Source organism: Hibiscus syriacus, unplaced genomic scaffold (genome assembly GCF_006381635.1).
Source record: "Hibiscus syriacus cultivar Baekdansim isolate YM2019G1 unplaced genomic scaffold, ASM638163v2 tig00008706_pilon, whole genome shotgun sequence".
Taxonomy (NCBI): domain Eukaryota; kingdom Viridiplantae; phylum Streptophyta; class Magnoliopsida; order Malvales; family Malvaceae; genus Hibiscus; species Hibiscus syriacus.
This window is the reverse complement of record NW_024062173.1, coordinates 208,692-230,916: the sequence shown is the minus strand read 5'-3', so window position 1 is coordinate 230,916 and position 22,225 is coordinate 208,692. Positions and strand designations below refer to the sequence as shown.

The window sequence follows — 22,225 nt, the reverse complement described above, 5'->3', positions numbered from 1 at the left end:
TTTTAAATTGTTGAAAACATTTTGATGTTTCGATATAACAAATTAAGTTAAATGAATTTTAAGATTTTACAAATGATTTTCTAAAAGTATATTCGATTTAATTACTAGAATATCAAGCTATTACTCCAAGTCTTTCAAGATCAATTTTAAACCTTACTAAATGTGTAAATTTGTATTTTATACTTAAACTATTTTTAAACAAATTTTCACAAAGTATTTTGAACCAAAATCAAGCCTAAAATCAATTTTTCAGAGTGATACACCGATGCACCAATCCATGCATCAATGCACCATGAATTAAATTGAACATCGAATGCATTTCATGCATCGATGCACTTACCATGCACCGATGCACTGAGGATTTTATGAAAACATCAAATGCATTTGATGCATCGATGCACCAGCCATGCATCGATGCACTCTGGCTATTTTGAAACATCGAATGCACTTGATGCATCGATACACTCTTAGTGCACCGATGCACTAAGGGTCCAACGGTCAAAATATTTGAATTTTACACTGATGCACCGATGCACCATGGGTATGCATCGATGCACTGACGCTCCCAACTACTTTAATTAATTGTTTTCACACTTAAACGGCTCTATTGACTCCACTAATCATCCCAAACGTTCAGAAGTGATTCAAGGTGTATTTAAACAAGCTTAGAAGCCATTGATCAATAACAAGAAACAACAAGCAACTAGAATCAAGAGAGAATCAAAGAAAAAGCATCAAACCTCAAGTTTGTGCATTTCAAGCCTATTTTTCATTCAATATTCATTTTGCTTTCAAGAATACTATTTGTACTCAATTGTATTCATTCTTGAGTGTTCTTTTCTTTGTTTTAGAATTGTGCAAACAATCTACCTTGTGAGGATTTCCTTGTAAGTTTGCAAATTTGTAATCTTCTCTTTGGGAAATAGTGTTCTCAAGAATTGGGGTATATTCTTGAGGGTGTTGTAAGGTTATCTCTTTGGCATCAAAAGAACAAATTAGTGAATTTGTTGGAAAATCCTTAGTGTGGATAGCTAAGGTAGTGGACGTAGACTTTGGTTGATAAAGTCGAACCACTGTAAATCGCTGTGCAATTACTTTCAATTTTCTGCAAAAGCTTCCACCAAAATTTTTATTGCCAATTCACCCCCTCTTGGCCGATTCCATCGATCGATTAACTCAATAATTGGTATCAGAGCCTAATTCATTTGAAGGTTTAATCGCCTCTTGAGTCAATTCGGGAAGAGTTACATCGATAATCAAAGTCATCAATGGCATCTACTTCAAACTTCGACTCCGGTCTCGATTCAATGCCCGTCAACAAGCTTTTTTTCTTCAATGGGGCTAACTATGCCTATTGGAAAAATATGATGATGTACTTTATTCAAGCAAGTGACATGGGAGCATGGAATGCAGTAGAAGAATGATACATCAAGCCTCTCACTCATCCAAGATTGTGGAGTGAATGAGAGACAAGAATGTTCCAGCTCAACTCCAAAGCCATCCATATCATATTTTGTGCTATTGGACCAGATGAATACGAAAGAGTTTCATCTTGTACAACCGCCAAAGAAATATGGGTCAAACTTCAAGTCACTCATGAAGGTACCGATGAGGTAAAGAAATCTAAAATTAGTATTCTAACGCATAGCTATGAAAATTTCAGGATGAAACAAAATGAAGATATCAAAGCTATGACGGATAGATTTTCAACGATTGTCAATGGTCTCAAATCATATGGAGAGATTATTTCAAATGAAAAGCTTGCGAGGAAGTTAGTCTACTCCCTTCCAAAATTGTGGCAATCAAAGAAGACGGTAATCATCGAGTCTAAGGACCTAACGTCCTCTTGAAGAACTAATCGGTTTCCTTCTCACTCATGAAATGATGCTTGAAGATGAAGTGGACCTCGATAAGATTGACGAGATACCAAAGGAGAATGAGAAGAAGAAAAACATTGGAGTTGCTCTCAAATCCACAAAAGATGAGAGTTATTCGAATGACAATGATGATGACGAGAAAATGGCATTATTTGCCAAACGATTCAGAAAGTTGATGATGCCTAACCGAGGAAGAAAATTCAAACGTCATGAAGGCTTCAAAACTGAATCGAATGAGAAAGACCCGATCATTTGCTATGAATGCAAAAAGCCGGGGCATGTCAAATATGATTGTCCACAATTAAAGAAAAAGGGTCAATCCAAAAAGAAGCACAAGGCTCATGTAGCTACATGGAGCGATGAAGAAGGTTCCGATGAAGATGAACAAAAAGTTGCAAACTTGTGCTTAATGGCTATTGGGGAAGATTCTAAGGTAACCTCTAACTCATTCGATTCAGATGAATTATCTTATGATGAGTTATTAGAGGATTATAATGATTTGGATTCGGATTATAAGACTCTATTTTCAAAATACAAAAATGATATTTCAAAATTGAAAAACGAAAATAGTCTTTTATCCAAGACCAACAATGAGCTTGAAAGTAAGATCAAAGAATTGCAAATCAAAATTAATGATTTTGAAAAGAAAAATATTGATTTGCATAACTTACTTTCAAAAGTTCATGATGATCATCAAAAGAAGATTGATGATCTTAAAACTTATTTTAATAAAGTCGGTACAAAAAGTTTTGAAAAATGTGAGAATTCAAAATCCAACTTTGTTAAGAAAAGTTTTAGAAACTACAATCATAGAAGTCCTCAAAGAACTTCAAATGGTAAAATCATTAGAAGTATATGGGTTCCTAAAGAACTCATTACTACTAAAGATAAAAATGTCCTTCATAAATGGATACCTAAGGGGACAAGAATTTTAGAAACTAATGAATATGGACCCAAAAGAATTTGGGTACCAAAAATTAGAAATTAATCTATGTTTGTAGGAAAAGGAGCATTGCTACAAGGCACGGGAAACAAATCCAAATTCATGGTACCTTGATAATGGATGCTCAAGACACATGACCAGAGACAAAAGTCGGTTCATAGAGCTTAACGTCAAAAATAGAGGAGAAGTGACTTTTGGTGATAATTCAAAAGGTCATATTGAAGGTATTGGTATTATAGGTAATATCTCTTCCATACAAATTAAAAATGTATTATATGTGAATGGATTAAAGAATAATCTATTGAGTATTAGTCAATTATACGACAAGGGATTCAATGTCATGTTTGAAATTAATGGTTGTAAAGTCATTGACATTGCATCTAATCGGATTATGCTTGTTGGTTATAGAATAGGAAACATATACATGGTGTATTTAGACTCTATTGATATGAATAATTTGTGCCTAGTTGCTAAGGATGAACATGATAGTTGGTTATGGCATAGGAAACTAGAACATGCTAGTATGAGTGTTTTGCAACGGCTAATTCAAGGAGACTTAGTAAGAGGGTTCCCTAAGCTTAAATTTGATAATGATAAAATCTGTGATGCTTGTGCTAAAGGAAAACAAAAGTGAATTTCTTTTAAATCCATTAATGATGTATCAACTAGTAGAGTATTATAATTGATCCATATAGATCTTTTTGGGCCAACTAGGACTACTAGCTTGGATGGAAAACAATATGCATTTGTCTTGGTAGATGACTATTCTAGATATACTTGGGTTCTATTCTTAAGTACTAAAGATGAAGCATTAGAAAATTTCATCACATTTTCAAAAGTAATCCAAAACGAAAAAGGTTACTCTATCACTAGTGTTAGAAGTGATCATGGCACTGAATTTGAAAATCTTGGATTTAATGAGTTTTGTAATTCTAATGGTATTAGCCAAATTTTTCAGCACCTAGAACCCCTCAACAAAATGGAGTTGTTGAGAGGAAAATCGAACTTTAGAAAAATGGCTAGAACCATGCTTTGTGAAAATAATTTGCCAAAATATTTTTGGGCGGAAACCACAAATACCGCTTGTTATGTGTTGTAAATCGAGTAATGATTAGGCCAATTTTAAAGAAAACTCCATATGAAATCTTCAAAAATAAAAAGCCTAACATTATCTATTTTCATCCTTTTGGATGTAAATGTTTTGTTTTAAACAACGGTAAAGAAAATCTTGGCAAATTTGATGCTAAAAGTGATGAAGGAATTTTTCTGGGATATTCCTTAAATTCTAAAGCTTATCATGTATTTAATAAAAGAAATTTAGTTGTAGAAGAGTTTATACATGTTGTTTTCGATGATAATCCCCTTCCGAGGAAGGATTATTGTGTTAATGATGATGTAGGTATTGTATAAGAAAATACGTTAGACATGACGTTGGAGAATCATCATCATCAAAGGAGGAAACGAAAGATAATGAAACTTATGATCCTTTAGAGAATCCAACCATTGAAGAAAGGGAAGTTTCTTACCCAAGAGAGTACAACTATGTCAAGGATGGTGAAATTATAGGTGATCCATCCAGAGGGGTAACTACTCGATCTTCTCTTAGAAATATTTGTAATTATGTTGCATTTATTTAATGCATAGAGCCTAAGAACATCAAAGAAGCATTAAAAGATGAACATTGGATTATGGCTATGCAAGAAGAATTAAATCAATTTGAGAGAAGTAAAGTATGGACATTAGTTGAAAGGCCTAGTAATAAATATACTATAGGTACTAGATGGGTATTTAGGAATAAGCTTGATGAAAGTGGTAATATAGTGAGAAACAAGGCTAGACTTGTTACTCAAGGGTATACTCAAGAAGAATGACTAGACTATGATGAAACATACGCTCTCGTAGCTAGGATGGAAGCAATTAGAATGTTATTAGCATTTGTATGTTTCAATGAATTTAAATTATATCAAATGGATGTTAAAAGTGCATTTTTAAATGGTTTTATAAAAGAAGAAGTGTATGTGGAACAACCTCCTGGTTTTGAAGATTTAAAATTTCCAAATCATGTTCTTAAATTGACAAAAATGTTTTATGGTTTAAAACAAGCTCCTAGAGCTTGGTATGAAATATTGTCAAATTTTTTAATTGAAAAAGGTTTTTCAAAAGGGAAGGTTGACACTACATTGTTTTTAAAGCATAAAGGTAAAGATTTATTAGTAGTTCAAATTTATGTTGATGATATAATATTTGGTTCTACTAATGATGTTCTTTGCCAAGAATTTTCTAAGCTAATGCAAAGTGAGTTTGAGATGAGCATGATGGGGGAACTCTCATTTTTCTTGGGACTCCAAATCAAGCAAAGAAAAGATGGCATCTTCATCAATCAAGCTAAGTACGTCAAAGATATGCTCAAGAAGTTTGGACTGGAAAATGGCAAGCCTCATGACACTCCAACGAGCTCTTCAACAAAGCTTGACTTAGATGAATGAGGTAAATGTGTAGATGTTAAATTATATAGGTCAATGATTGGATATTTACTTTATCTAACTGCAAGTAGACCAGACATTATGTTTAGTGTTTGCTTATGTGCTAGATTTCAATCATGCCCTAATGAATCATATTTACTAGCTGTTAAGAGAATCTTTAGATACCTTAAGGACACTCCTAGTATAGGACTTTGGTATCCTAGAGACTATAGCTTTAGCTTTCATGCTTTCTCAGATGCGGATTATGGAAGATGCAAATTAGATAGGAAAAACACCTTCGGTACTTGCCAATTCCTTGGAAATATGCTGATTTCGTGGTTTTCAAAGAAACAAAATTGTGTTGCATTATCTACCACTGAAGCGGAATACATTTCAACCGGTAGTTGTTGTGCACAAGTTTTATGGATGAAACAACAACTTTTTGATTATGGAATTGAAGTAAGTACTATTCCTATCAAGTGTGACAATACTAGTGTTATTTGTCTCACTAAAAATCCCATCCAACACTCTAGAACTAAACATATTGAAATTAGACATCACTTTATTAGAGACCATGTCACTAAGGAAGATGTAGTTCTAGAATTTGTTGATACTTTGCACCAATTAGCGGATATTTTTACAAAACCCTTAGATAAGGAAAGATTTTGGACACTTAGGAGAGAATTAGGTTTAATTGACCTATCTTCACTTAGTGTTTAAAATAATTTTAGCACTTTTAAGAATAAATGAAAAATTCTTATAATAATAATTTTTTGATTGCATTCTTTGCTATTAGTTAGGGGGAGTTTATGTTCTTTGGTGAAAATTAATTTTATGTTAAAATAAAGTTTAAAGATTAATTTGATTGATTGAACATAATTAATTTTTCATATATGAGTTGCCAATACCACTAGAGCCAATTAATTTAGCATTTTGAGTATTTAAAACAGATTTATGACAATTTTGTGTTTAGTGCATCGATACACTTAACAGTGCACCGATGCATCCCTTTGAATATGCATCGATACATCAGCTGATGCACCAATGCACGCCCTTGAATGTGCATCGATGCACAAGAGCCATGCATCGATGCATCCGTCAGGTTTTGGGTTAAAATGCCTCATTTTCTTCATTTTTCTCAAACCCTAAAACTAAAAACTCTCCCACCATTCTTCCCTCTCTCACTCTAAATCCTACTCTTGCTCAAAATCATCAGAAAAATCATCGGTTTCTTCGTGCTTTTCATCTTCAAAACCTGCTTATATCATTAAATCGTGCAAAACAACTCCCCATCCCTCTCAATCCGAATTTTCAAGGTAATATTTCAAAAACCTCTATTTTATTGATTTTTGATTTTAGAACTAGTTTTGATTAGTTCTAGGATGAACATTATATCGGACATTGATTGTTTGTTGGTTCTAAACTAGATTTTACTACCAATTTCGTCAAAAACAAACAATTTTTCAAGATTTTTCTTTGAATTTCGAACTTAAAAAAAATTATGATTTCAAAAATTAGTAATATTTTTGATTTAATTGTGCTGTTTTCATGAAAACTATATTATGATTATCAAATATTATTAAATAGTTTCAAAACATGCCCATTAGGATATGGTTTAGAGAACCTTGAATTATTGAGAACTCATTTGAGTTTTGGGATTGATTGTGCATACATGTGTTTCAAATTGCAGGTGATATTCCTTATTCCGATTTCCTTCAATCATGTCAAACCCTAAACGACCTAGGTCATCTTCGAGTCGGTCAAACCAAAATCGTCCTCTCGTTCCTCAACCTCCTAATCTCGTTCCTCCTCCACTTTCATCTCTATTAGGATCTTGTTTTAACATGCCTGAGCGTCGTAGAGACGAATTGTACTCTAGGTACAGAAACTCTTTCCAAACTTATAGAATCCGTGAAGAGCGTATTCATTCGTTTCAAGCCATGGTTGACATTGATTTCGAATACCTTCCGATTCTTAAAGCTTGGAAGTTTGATAAATTGTTTAAGCTTAAACCTATCGTCTATCAACAATTGGTCCGCATTTTCTATTCCAATGCGGTGTGTATTCAAAATGAAACTCAATGTGAAACTATAGCCATTAGATCCTATCTTTTAGGCCAATATATTAATATTGACCCCGAGACTATAGCTTTCCGATTTGGGTTAGATGATAGTGGTGTATATAATGAGAGTGAAAATGTGGAATATCCCTATGTTCCAAACTCAAGTGTTAGTACTCTACGATCTCATCACGATTGTTTTCTCCATTTGATGATCTCTTGGTGGTTTAGACCATCCGGAGGTAGGTACTCCACACTTCGTGCTGGGGATTTATGGTGGATGTGTTGTATTAAAAATAAAATCAAAATAAATCTGCCCCACATTATATTCAGTCAACTAGTGGACATTATAAACATTGTTCCTTCAAAACATGTTGAAACATTGATTTATGGATGTCTTCTTAGTAACCTCTTTATCAAACTTGGTCTAGACGTCTCTCTCGACAATCCTATCCCACTCCAAAATCAAATCAATCTTACATCCTTGAAGAAAGCGAATTGGAAACAAGACGAGGTAACCGATCAATGGGTTTTTAGACCCGGAAAGCAAACTCCGGGAGCTAGTTCCTTACGAGCTGCTCCTAGCTCCTCTCGTGCTCCTCCTCCTCCTCCAGCTCCAGCTTCTGACGATGATCCTAAATTTCAACAACTTATGCAAGACATCGATGATCACGTACCGGATGACGAGCCTGCATCGGAAACAACTCCACAAGAAGATCAAATGCCTCTATATTTTCATTCGTTTTTGGAGACATTTGATTTACGGTATGCGTCCATGGATTCGCGCTTCACATTCATTGAGTCCCAGCTCTCTACCTTAGGAGCTCGACAACAAGATATGAATGATCGTTTGGATGCACTTACGCTTGAGATGAGAGCTCGTTACCCTCTTCCTCCTCCCGATCATTCGATGGATGAATAGACTTATCTTACTTTGATTGTTTTTGGGTTTGAACTTGAATTTAAATTGTTAAAACATTTTGGATTGTCTTTCTTTGATTGTTGGATGTTTGTTTGATGGATATTTGAACTTTTATTTCATATATATTTTGGTTTGTTTCAATATATGCATCATTTATTTTAGTTGAAATATGACCAATTTACCATTTCACATTTTATTATGAATATTGATTATGAACACTAATGGCTAACCTCTCTTTTGATCTTTGATCTTAGCAGCTTAAGCTATATTCAATTACAACATTTAATCAATTGGCTATGTTTTTCAAAGCATTCAGTTTTTGAGTCTTTTTTATTTAACAAAAAATGGGAGAAGTGTTAAGTGTTAAAAGTTTTAAAGGTGAGAAGTGTTATAGTAAGGGGGAGTAATTTGGAGTAATTTCAAAATTGATTTCAAAACTTATTTTCAAAGAAAATCTTAAAATTACTCAAGATTTTTGTTATATCAAAAAGAGGGAGATTGTTGAAAACATTTTGATGTTTCGATATAACAAATTAAGTTAAATGAATTTTAAGATTTTACAAATGATTTTCTAAAAGTATATTCGATTTAATTACTCGAATATCAAGCTATTACTCCAAGTCTTTCAAGATCAATTTTAAACCTTACTAAATGTGTAAATTTGTGTTTTATACTTAAACTATTTTTAAACAAATTTTCACAAAGTATTTTGAACCAAAATTAAGCCTAAAATCAAATTTTCAAAATGATGCACCGATGCACCAATCCATGCATCAATGTACCATGAATTAAATTGAACATTGAATGCATTTCATGCATCGATGCACTTACCATGCACCGATGCACTGAGGATTTTATGAAAACATCGAATGCATTTGATGCACAGCCATGCATCGATGCACTCTGGCTATTTTGAAACATCGAATGCACTTGATGCATCGATGCACTCTTAGTGCACCGATGCACTAAGGGTCCAACGGTCAAAATATTTGAATTTTACACCGATGCACCGATGCACCGATGCACCATGGGTATGCATCGATGCACTAACGCTCCCAACTGCTTTAATTAATTGTTTTCACACTTAAACGACTCTATTGACTCCAATAATCATCCCCAACGTTCAGAAGTTATTCAAGGTGTATTTAAACAAGATTAGAAGCCATTGATCAATAACAAGAAACAACAAGCAACTAGAATCAAGAGAGAATCAAAGAGAAAGCATCAAACCTCAAGTTTGTGCATTTCAAGCTTATTTTTCATTCAATATTCATTTTGCTTTCAAGAACACTATTTGTACTCAATTGAATTCACTCTTGAGTGTTCTTTTCTTTGTTCTAGAATTGTGCAAACAATCTACCTTGTGAGGATTTCCTTGTAAATTTGCAAATTTGTAATATTCTCTTTGGGAAAAAGTGTTCTCAAGAATTGAGGTATATTCTTGAGGGTGTTGTAAGGTTATCTCTTTGGCCTCAAAAGAAAGAACAAATTAGTGAATTTGTTGGAAAATCCTTAGTGTGGATAGCTAAGGTAGTGGACGTAGACTTTGGTTGATAAAGTTGAACCACTATAAATCGATGTGCAATTACTTTCAATTTTCTGCAAAAGTTTCCACCAAAATTTTTATTGCCAATTCACCCCCTCTTGGCCGATTCCATCGATCGATTAACTCAACATAAATCGTGCTTGTGAGTTCAGACATATTAAATATTTTTTTTATTTAATTTTAAATATAATTCCATATATATATATAACCATTAATAAACAAATACAAAATAAATAACTTTAATTTAAAAATATTAAAATCTTAAATTAATTATAAATAATATATTATATTTTGTTAGCAGTTTAAGTGTTATCATATTTTCAATTGGCCTATATTTAAGTCCTCATTTATCTATTTTTATTTCTATCATTAACTATAATATATAATATATAAAAAATACTTTTAATTGATTCCTAAATATTTAGCCTATTAGTTAAGGCTTTGCTTGGTTACTAACTGATCTTGGATTCAAATGCAATTAAGTTATTTTAGTGCCTAAACCTGAATAAGTTATATAACATATGTATTATCTTGATAACAAGTGTGAGAATTGTCTCAGCGATTAATTCTAAAATCTAGGGGATTTAATCTAAAATTTCATACATGATTAGAATAAAAGATTTTAAAGTTAATGTTTAAATTAAGGCATTAGACAAATTAAAAACATAATCATAATCAAATCGCATTAAATGAAAATCCAAGGAAACAAATCATATGTAAGTAGTAACCAAAATGGAAGAAAACAAAGCTGGATGCCAACGTAACTTTACAACACCTCACACCCTAATTATACCAATTTTATTAACTAGACATGTTAGGTGACTATTAAAATCATTTAAATAGTTCATAATCATATTGACTCAAATTTAAAAATGGCGGTCATTTGGAGACAACCCGAATTTCAAAATGACAGTCATTTAGAGACAAAACCTATAATTGGGTGATCATTTATGTAAACCTATAATTGGGTGATCATTTATGTAATTTACCCGAATGTTATAATTAATTTACACTTAAATGAATATGCATAAATGTATATGTTTTTAAATCCGTACGTCCAAATATGGAAAATGTAGCAAATATATATATATATATATATATATATATATCCAAGTATATAAATTAAATATGAATATAAATGTTAAATTAGTCCAAATATGGAACTACTTAAAAGGTACCAAGGGAACCTGCACCGAATCCAATATTACATCAAATTAACAGACTTAAAAATCATGCAAAATTTTATATTAAGAAAAACAAAATCGCCTCATTATTTGCGATTCCAATAGTAATTGTGTACCATTTATGAGATTTACCCTATTATTGTCCAAGAATATTATCTAAAATACAATTGGCTGATAACAAACGAAAAGAGAAGGTAAAGGAGGAACTTTCTGATTGTTGAGTTGATTTATGGCTTCTTCTACCTACCGAAACCATATTCTCACTTGTACGGGGTTTACACGGTTGCAATTTCAGTATCTCCATTCTCACATTGAGATGACGAAACTGTAATGTCCGAGGCAGCATCGTCCACGGTCAAGCTCGCCATCTCACCACACAGCGATAACCTTTCATCTTCACCGCTGCTGATGGATGGTGCTGGACATGCATCTGATGTGTAAGTAATACTCCCGTTGCCATTTGAAGGGGATAGAGCTGCATCGCCCTAGTCCGCCGCTTGTTGAAGGCACCAGTACATCATGCTGGCTGTTAATGTGAGGACCATTTTCTGGTTTACCTGCGGATTCCGTAACAGCATTGAGTTGTGAACCCCATATATTCATCCATTTGCAATGCCTGCTTATGTTAGTGTGCTGACAATATTGTACATTCAACTCGGTTACTTCGAATTTCTCAATAGTTCGATACAATTCAGTAGAAAATGACCTAGTAGAGTTGCACCCTTACCTCCATGATATCCTCAGGCAACAAGAAAATCGAGCACCCAAGCTTTCGTGCCACGCTTATGATATATGTTGCGTTCAACCTCTTCTCCCCATCTATAATCCATCAGGGATAAAATACAGCAAGTTGAGCTTAATATCGACACTTTTTATCAGACCAAGGTACGCGAACTTCGCCGGTTCATTCCAAATATAAAAAAAATGTCCTCAAAATATCATCGGTATGAAAATAACTGTACCGCTTTCACCCTTGGTTACAAGGTTCCAGTTGACCACTCTTGGCTCCACCGCACTTAAAAGTTCGAGGAAGAACAGTCCATTGGAAAGGCTTTTGTCCTGCAAATTTAGAATAACCATCAGCCCTAACTCTTAAACTATGATGGTTTTTTTTAACCCCATTCTAAACTTAAACTATGAAAAACGCTGATAATTGTAAAACCTTGAAGCTTTCTATCTGAGTAGTTCTTCCTGAAATTTTGACTTTCAGGTTTGCCCAGTTCAAGATATCTGCATCAGTTATCTCCTTTCCTCGGGAGTGGGATCTCAGACTCTTGAGAAGTTGAAGTATGTTGAACCTCATTAATTGCCACAGGAAAGCTGTTACACATGTAATCCATGAGCATTTGGAAAAACATCAAAACGTTGAGCAACCAAACACATTTTTAAAGAAAAAACAAAAAGAAAGCTGCGAATAATTCCCCGCAGCATGAAGCAACAAACGGCAACTTTATATGAAAATCCAAGGCCAGACATGGAAAAGACACAAAAATACACCCGAAAGATCAAAAGCAATTTGCCGATCTTTCCATACAGGCCGAGGTAGTCAATTTACCAGGATGTAGGTTCTCTTTTATAGTAATAATAATAATATATGTAAACAGGGTTTTCCTTCTTAACGGAGGGAAACCATGTAAAGCTCCGAAGGGAATCATATTAAAATCAAGGGAAAAACATAGACATTACCGACTATGAGCTTTTTATTTCCTTGTACTATATCATTTCCGCCAACATTCACGACGGAAAATTTCAACTGTTTCCCGATCTTCACTACTTGATTGCAATTTTCTACTTTCCTAAATGGAAACTTAATTGGAGGTTTTGATGCATGCTTCCAGTTCACTGATCCAGGAGCAACTTTATCAAGCACTTCTAAAAGTATCCAACTGCATCAAAAATCAAGCTTTTTATGTTGATAGTCGAAATATTGAATTGCAAACCTTCAATGCATCCCTCAAATATCATCATAAATCTATATGACATAAACAAGCTGAATGTGAAATCATTGTAACCTTCTTGGACATAAAAATGTATGCATGTTTTCACCATAACGAAAAGGACAAGCAGGCAAATTGATGCTTTCATCGGTTCATCATTCTCAGAAGGATTTTTTTGAGAAAAAAAAGGACATTAACCTAACCTTTTGTAATGCTAGCTTAATATCTACAGTAGGAATAATTCATGCAACTAGAGCGATTTAACTACATCAGCAACGTGGAGAACTTACCCAGTTCTAACATCCTCAAAGACATTATTAACATAACTTTCAAGTCCAAGACTATTGATCCACAGTCGAAAACACCTCTCTTCTCTTGAAATTTGAATATCATCAGTCTCCCTTTCTGCAAAAGAGATCTTTTTGCTATCTGTGCTCAGGCCATTCCTGCAAAATCACACATGTTTTTCTTACCCGATTACATAAAAATCAAAGAGCAGACTTTAGTGTTACTATCTAAATAATCTAAACTACCGACTTGTAGGCATGGAAAACAATTAAATAACACCAAAGCAGAACTGTTTAAACATCAAGTCATAGCAATTTCCCCCTACCTTTTTCACAAGAGATAATGATGGCAATACTGTGCAATAGAACAAAACCATTCATGATCTGAAGTACATGAAAATATCCGTCCACCTTGACTCCTAATTTCGTATTAACATTTTTATAATGTATACCAACATAACCTATTCCTAAAACCTTTGAGTGAAGTTAGCTCCAAATTTGATCAGAAAACAGCTCTCTAAATGCTATTAAACTCAAAAGGATTAAAAAAAAAAAGCAATTAACACAAGGCTTGTGATTTCTAACCTTTCATGGAAGATTTGGGCCACAAATGCAAGATTCAAGTTTGGTGAGCCCTCAACAATGTCTTTTGGGCTCAGATACCGTTTGCAGCCCATTCTCTCTGCATGGTCAAGAACAAGTTTAGCCCTTTCAAAGGGATCCTTTGTATCTAGGGTCAACGGATTGCAGTACTCCGGTGCCAGAATATTAAGCAGATAGGTGTAAGCTTTTGCATCCTGGTATGAGAAAACGAGTACAATATGTCAAATTACCAATGCAAAATAAAAAAAAATATAGAATAATGCAATCTTATTGGCCTTGTGACTCGATGTAAATTAACATATTCAAATACCTTCACATCTGAAGAAAAATTAGCAACAGTTTTCTCATAGCCGGCTTTATTTAAATGGAAATTCATCCATTTCAGTAGAACTTTCTCAGGAGCTAACCCCATAAGTTCCTCAACATCCTGCAAGTAACGATAATCATAAGAGAAACAATCAGATCATCTATTTAAACATGCTTATTTCGTGTTCTGTTCTTAATTAAACATCAATCACATGGTAAGGAGATATATTACTGCATTGCTATCCTCCACCAATTCCACAAGCTGAGGTGTCTTCTTAAGGTTGAGATCTGCTAACAATTGAATCTGCAGTTTCAAAGATACATGAGAAAGAGAGCACCCGAAGACAACTTGTTTTAAGTTTAAATCCTACTTTTCTCAGTCAATCAAAACAGTTTAAAGCCAACACAAGAAATTGCAAATGAATAGTAGAGATGAAATTTACATGCCTACCTTTATAATTTGTGATATCAACCCAAGTACAAGATGAGGCAGCAGTAAAAATAACATAGATGAAAACCATCGGAATATCGGAATGTTTCATCCTAACTCATTTAGTAACTGTTTAGCTGCACTAACCCTTCCTTCAACCAAGTCTTGAGTGCCAATATTTACAACAGTGCAGCCAATAGCCTTTGCAGAGTTAAGGCAAAGGGTATGGTTCTCATTCCTCTCCCATGGGTTAAGTACCCTTTTTGTGTTGATAGCTCTTTCATCTATTGTTCCAGGCACAGCAACATTTATGAGCTTACTGCACAAATATAAGAGAACAGAATCGGAACCATTTTTACCAGCTTTTATTGAAGAAATAAATAAGACATGCATAATCGAGCACACCCCATAAATGTACCATAAGAGTACTCCGTCTTTTGTGAGATTGGAAATATCATTTGTAGCTGGATCAAGCGGAAGAAACTGTTTTAAAAATGGATCGTCAGCGAGATAAATATTTATGTGTGTTGCATAAATGCCTTTTTCTGATTCACTGATTGTGTGAAGAAGAGTGGTTGTGGAGGCCTTTAGGAACGATGATGAATGCTTTGAACCACCCAGCTTTCCTGTAGCCTGACCTTGCATATTTAAATACACCTGCACATTCCATGCAACCAATCAAAATGTTAGCCTCCTTTTACTAATTCCGGTACCGGCCAAAGTTAAAACCCATCATTCCCACTCATATGCAACTTGACTGAAGCAATGGTTAAAATTTTCAACACAATACTGTGCTCTTATTAATAGTTAAATAGAAAACAAAGATAGAACATTAACATGCACAAGCTCGTATATATATGACTCACCCTGAGGAATGTCTCAAAATCAATCTCGGTGCTCATGTCGGTATAAGATTCTCCCAATATCTGCCTAACCTCATCCTCAGTAAACAAAGCACTAAAAGCCTTCAATTTCACCATCAAGGGTGGCAAATCTTCTACCGTAACTTTACCATTTTGTCTCTTTACTGAAACAAACTAGAAATCAAACAAAAAAAGGTTAAATTTCTATCGAACTACATTAAAAAATATAAACAACAATATTAAATAATAATTCAACAGCTGAACCAATAAGTTGAGGAAGGAACAAAATATGCTTACCTTGGATTTAAGGCCGTGAAGCTCGACTTGTGTGAATTGGCTCAGCAGCCATTGATCAGACACAACAACACCCACAAAACTAGACATACCGGCCGATTAGGGCAGTGATTCTCAAAATTACACCAACTGAATCCAGAAACCCAATGACCAATGCAAGACTCTATTTAGACTTAAATCTACCCAAGTAACTAAAACCTCCCAAAAAGATTCCTCAAGCCCGGAATCTGAATATCTGAGAACCAAATCAATGAAACAGGCATTAGATCCAGTGAATTCAAAACAACGACTCTTCATGAAAATATCAATATGGATTGCTTATAACTGGCATAAATAATGGAAATCCAATACATTTATCATCTAACAGATATAAACTAATAAAAATCCAAACCCAGAACTCAACTTTAGATCTAGTAAGCATAAATATCAACAAGAAGCCATCATGTAAACAACATACGTATTGCTTTCTAAGTCATAACAATAAGAAAAGAAGCACAAAGAAAACTCAAAAAGAAACGATATGACCCAACAAAGAAAACATAAAAAAACGAAGTAATCCCAGAAATACTTGCCTGTAAGAAGCAAAGATTTTCAATAAACGAATTCATTTCCCATCAAAATTTACACACACGAAACGATAAACACTTAAAGTATTAACATTTTTTTATTCATAGGATTGATTATAGAGGAAGATAAAAGGAAGAAAGGATCAATTTTTTCTTCTAAGAGGAGCAAAGTGAAAAGAGGGAGAGATGAGAATTAGCTATTACCTTAAAGACAGCATACAGAAACACAAGGCTTTGAAACAGGTTTAAACCTGTTAAGAATTGGGTTTTCCCGAGAGTATTGTCAGCCGAATGCACTCGTTTGATTGTTTGACACGTCAACAAACTTGTGTGGACACGTGTGATTGTAGGGTGTTTGGTGGATTTTGGGATTTTTTGTAGCGACCTTTCGATAAATTTATTGTAGTTACTCTTCCCAATGACTTGCTTTGCCATTTTTCAAGTTTCTTCTATTTTTTTTGTGTGCAAATTAGGTAGTGTATCCCACTCACCTATGAGTCTTGCACTCGTTGATGCTTTTCTCCATGTTTGCCTCCTGCCATAGTTTCATCAGATAATTAAGAGGTTGAAGTTAGATGTCTGCCTTTTCTATCTTTACTCTCTTCGCCTGACATCCTCTACCGTCTGCACAATAACTTAGCCTATACCTATCTTTTGCTTTCACTGAATATGAACCTCTTTTTTTTTCTTTTGTTAGATGCTAACATGTGTTTTACATAGCAGATTGTTTTGCTTACCTAGGAAAAAATGCTACAAAACAATGTATGTAATTATAGAATGCTTCTAATCAAAAAACCTTATACACGCACACATACTCACTGAGGGTTAGTAGTAATGGGCATATGACTCTGTTTTAAGGTTCCTCATAAACTATTTTCTTTTTTTCGGCATGCCACAGTGGACCTTTTGGTCATCTCAAATAACGGAGCAAGTGGAGACTATCTTGGTTGTTCTGACATGGCATATGCAAAAGCAATTCAAGATGGTGTAGATGTTCTAGACTGTCCTGTTCGAATGACAAAGGATGGAACACCTATTTGCATGGGCTATATAAATCTCATAGATGGTACAACAATTAATCAGGTTTTAGCAATCTTACAGCAACTATTCCAGAGATTATGCAGGGCAGTGGAATCTTTACCTTCAAGCTGTCATGGAGTGATATTCAAACCTTGAAACGTATGTTGATTATATTTCTAATTTGCTTTTTTCTTACTGTACTGAATTGTTTTCTTTTTCTTTTTTCCTTATGTAATGTGTGGGATGTCATCAAGATTCTAGAATAAAAACATAACATGTTGAAAATAAAAGTTGTCTAACTCGATATTGATTGAAGTTTGTACATGTCATTGACTAGGTTTGTAAGATATTTCTGAGCTTGAAACATTGTTAGCCATCTTGATTGAGCGTGTGAATAATACCATGCTTTGTGATGTAATGTGTCCTTGCATACAGTACTTATTTGAGTTTTATTTAATTTGCCCTATCATCTAAATCCGTGTTTTAGTTGCAGAGATTCAGCTGGTTTGTTGTTTCTTTGATATAATTGCCATTAGCTTGTCGTCAACCTATTTTAACTTATCATTACTTCAGCTGTAATACCAAGCCCACAATCAGAGTACAAATTGTTTCGAAATCCGAAGTTCAGAAATGCTGGGAAGTTCTTAACGTTATCTGACTTTTTAAGCATGGCAAAAAATGCTAGCTCTCTTCATGGTGTCTTAATTGGCATAGAAGTCAGTTCTTGCCATTCTATATTTTCCTCAAGTTTATTGCTTTACGATGGATGTTAAGAGATTAGGCACAGTGACTCAAATCATGAATAATGGCTATTGTTTTCTGTTGTGCTATGGTGGAACTGTTAGCGTGGTATCTTTAATTATTGTGAGAAACATATCAGATTGAATCATATTCTTGTATGGAAGCTGTGGGTTATGCCGTGTGGAATATACCGAGCTGAATGATTAAAGAAATTCTAAAACATTTAATGCCCGTCTTAATTGAATATCACTCGAGATTTGAAAACCATTCTCTTCTTTTTTTCAAAATGCTAAAAGTGCATAACTTGTAAAACTCTACACCGGTACGACACACAGTCGACCGGTTTAAAGTGCTACACAGAACCTCCGAAGTGGCTAACAAACTTTAAACTTACTTTCTCATGCTTTAAAATGATCATAAAATAAACTGAAATATAATAAAAATCTTTTCACTGAGGAGCTCCAAAACAAAATATTTACACTTCAAAAATATTACAGACCAACTTAACTGAATCTACAACTCAACTGGACAATAATGTTTATAAATATACATGCCCAAATAAAAACGCTGAGACATACATTCGATCTGCACTGAACTGGTCTGAACCTTGGTCTATCTACTGTTTTCCAATTGTTTGATCTACTAACTTGCCCACGGAAACATCCGAAGGTTGAGCTAACTAGCTCAACGCCACACTAACGACTGAAACATACTAACTGCATCACTGAAAAGCTCAAGCTATCAAGTCTACTGGTATAAGGTATACGGCTACCTGTTCTACTATTTGTTCTACTAACCCACTCCTTGAGTGTTGGACCTTGCGCCTAAGCTAGTCTGCTTTAAAACTACTTTAGTGAGTACTCACTCTCTAAGCTATGATAGGCGTCATGGTGCGGCTGAGAGTTCTGCATCTCATAGCTCACACACCCCTCTAGTCTACCCTAGATATGGCCCCCGAAATTCTCCGCATCGGAAACCATACCCCTGACTAGCCTACCATTTCTTCTAAAGAGTGTTAAGGCCTCGACAAACATAGTTAGTCAGAAGGGTCTCAGCCCTACCTAAAGATATCTGGATTGAATCTATAATGTTGAATCTGCTAGCTTTTCTAAAGGAACTCAGGTGTCCTGGTCATTTTCCCGAGCATTCAAACAATGATAGTTTTATTTCTCTCAACTTTAACTTGTTTCTACGTTTGAAAATAACATTAACGTTCTCACTTGTAGTCTTATATGAAGAATTACTAAAGTGTTGGGGTACCTCGAGTCTAAAACGCTAAAAAATTGCCCTTATTGCTTAAAACAGACTGAAAGTATCGATACTATCCCTGGAGTATCGATACTCATGCTAAAGTTTCGATACTTTTATATAAGTACTGATACTTTTAAACATTCTGTTCTGCTCAGTTTCGAAACTTTCTGAGGTGACTCTTGCCAGAAACTCACGAATCTGCCCAAAATGAAGAACAAGTATCGATATTATCCCTATAGTATTGATACTCCACCTACAGAAGTAATAAAACAAGTACTAAAAACTCTATTTCTCAATCCCAAAGACCTTAGTGAGGTCTCCAAGCATGCTTAAAGTTTTATTTGATCAACGATGGTCATAATAGAGGCTTATTAACATGCTTATAACATCAAATGAACAATCTACAATGGAAATTACTAAACATGCTTTAAACTTAACTTTCTAACACATCTTAACTTTCCATGATCTACCCTTGGTATGGGAAAGCTATAAGAGTGTTATCCTACTGCCTTAGCTGCTAAAACACCTCTTGAATCAATTAGGATTTACCGTACCTTCAAAAAAAATCCATTTTTGAAAACAAATTCTAAAACTTACAAAATGAAGCCTAAAACAAAGCTTGAAGGATGGAGAGAAACATTCTCACCTTAGCTTAGCAAACGCACACTTAGAATTCTTAGTATCTCAACTTGGAAGGAAAAAGAAATAAAGGAATTATGGAAGAAAGAAGAGAAGTATTTGGTGAGGAGATAATGAGAGTGGTTCACGTATATGATATAAAAAGAATGAGTTTTTAGCTTTTAGTTTTAACTATGGGAAAACTACATTATTAATCCCCCAACTTCTAAATCATAAAACTCTTATCACTTAACCACAATTCTCTTGGGCCTCAACTCAAGCCCACCAACACTAAACTTGGTCAAACTAATTTATAAAGTCTTTTGGGTTCAATTTTGGGTCTCAAGTTGACCTGAACTACTAACCCGAGATTCGAGGTGTTACATAACTCCTGTCTCATAATTAAGTAACTTTGTAAAATAATGTTGATAGAAACAAGAAGGCTATCTTCCAATGGCTGAAGAGAGTAATCTTCATGACCTCTTCCCTTTTACGTTTTGCAATTGTCTAAGTACATTCTTTGACATTCTGTAACTAAATCTCCAATCGTCTTTTCTCTTCCTGATGATTGAAATTTTGCCATCTCCTGCAACCCTTAGCTGCTTGAAATCTTTGTTAATGTTCATTGTCTCTGCTAGCCATGAATTATGTATATTTGCATTTCAGTTAGTTTCCTCTTTGATAACAAGAAACAAACATGTTCTTCTGAAGATTTCTGACAGTTCCGACTTGTTTATTCCTTTCAGAATGATCCTTACCTTGCAGAGCAGGGATTTGGTGTAACTGATGCAGTGCTTGATGCCTTGAGCAAAGCTGGCTACGATAAACAAACAGCTCAGAAAGTTATTATACAGTCCAGTAATAGCTCTGTTTTAATGAAGTTCAAGGGTAAAGCCAACTATCAACTTGTCTACGAGGTTGATGAAGATATTGGTGGTGCTCAAATTTCAACCATTGATGACATTAAGAGATTTGCCAGCGCGGTTGTCATTAGTAAGGACTCTGTGTTTCCCGAGAATTCGGCATTCCTTGTCGGCACTACAGATGTTTACAAAGGCTACAAGCTGCTAATCTCTCTGTACTTGTTCAAACCTTCAGTAATGAGTTTACATCTCAAGCATGAGACTTCTTCTCTGATGCAACCGTTGAGATCAATACCTTCTACAAGGGAGCCGGTATAAATGGTGTCGTTACGGATTTCCCAAAGACGTCTGATAGATACCGGAGTAAGTGCTTACCGATTGAGTTTTGCAGCATTGGACTTCCAGATTGACGTGATAATCTTTTTGTAGAGAACCGATGCTTGAGGCGAGGCAACAAAACACCCAATTACATGAATCCTGTGAAGCCCGGCGATCTTTTAGAACTAGCCACCAGCTGAAGCTCCAAAACCCTACCAGACGGAGGCAGATGTTGTTGAGCCTCCTTTGCCTCCTGTTGCTGCAAAAACCCCAACTTCAACTCCATCCGGTACCACATCAGCCCCAAGATCATCACCAAACGGACAGCCTAAACAATAATGGCCTATTGCGTATAGTTGGCCAAACTATTGTTGATTAAAGCTGTTAATTAGCTCTTGTTGTTCTTAAATTAAAATGAATATTTGAATTATCACTCTATGAACAGTCGGCAGGGTTAGGGCAAATAATAGTTGATTAAGGCATTTTCTCTCTCGGTTCCTTTATTTGTAGTTAAATCTTTATTAGTGTAATAATAATTATATATCAAATTAATTCCATATTTATGAGTACATAATCAAAAGACATAAGTTGAAGAATAAAGGGTAAAGTACACGAATGGTCCCCTGACTATAGGGTATTATTAAGTCATTTGATTATTAAAAGTTACAAAATGATCTTCTGACTATTGAATGTTGCTTTGTTAAGTCCATTGACTATTAAAAGTTACAAAATGATCACCTGACTATTCATTATGTTCCAAGTTCATCCTTTTCCGTTAAAAAATTGACAGTTGTTTAAGCTGGACATTAACACGATGACTGATATATGATAGTCGTTTGAGATTTTAGGATAAGATTTTATGATATCACAATCAACATGTTAATTTTAACTTAGAATACTATCAAAATTTTAATGAAAAATGACGAATTTGTAATATAATAAATGATCGAGTGACCATTTTGTAACTTTTAATAGTTGAGGGACTCAAACAAAAAAACACTATAATTATAGGACCGTTTTATAACTTGTAATAATCAATAGACCAAATAAAATAGTACTCTATAGTCAGGGGATCATTTTTGTACTTTATCCAAAAATAAAACAACTCAATTTCTGAATTTTCATTACTTTTATT

General features: G+C 34.4%; 1 protein-coding gene and 1 pseudogene across 1 annotated transcript; one reads left to right on the top strand and one right to left on the bottom strand.

Annotated features, from left to right (window-relative positions):
* Window positions 1-11,106: 11,106 nt before the first annotated feature.
* Window positions 11,107-15,940, bottom strand: LOC120202422 (fimbrin-1-like). Its single transcript, XM_039202845.1, has 14 exons — window positions 15,717-15,940; window positions 15,423-15,593; window positions 14,975-15,213; window positions 14,704-14,875; window positions 14,578-14,616; window positions 14,359-14,430; window positions 14,131-14,247; window positions 13,803-14,014; window positions 13,221-13,376; window positions 12,680-12,879; window positions 12,156-12,313; window positions 11,956-12,052; window positions 11,721-11,812; window positions 11,107-11,626 (listed from the first exon to the last, which is right to left on the bottom strand). The coding sequence occupies exons 1-14, from the start codon at window positions 15,801-15,803 to the stop codon at window positions 11,390-11,392; spliced, it is 2,049 nt and encodes a 682-aa protein (XP_039058776.1). The 5' UTR covers window positions 15,804-15,940; the 3' UTR covers window positions 11,107-11,389.
* A 1,173-nt stretch (window positions 15,941-17,113) lies between these two features.
* On the top strand, window positions 17,114-21,417 carry LOC120202385 (annotated as a pseudogene).
* Window positions 21,418-22,225: the final 808 nt, after the last annotated feature.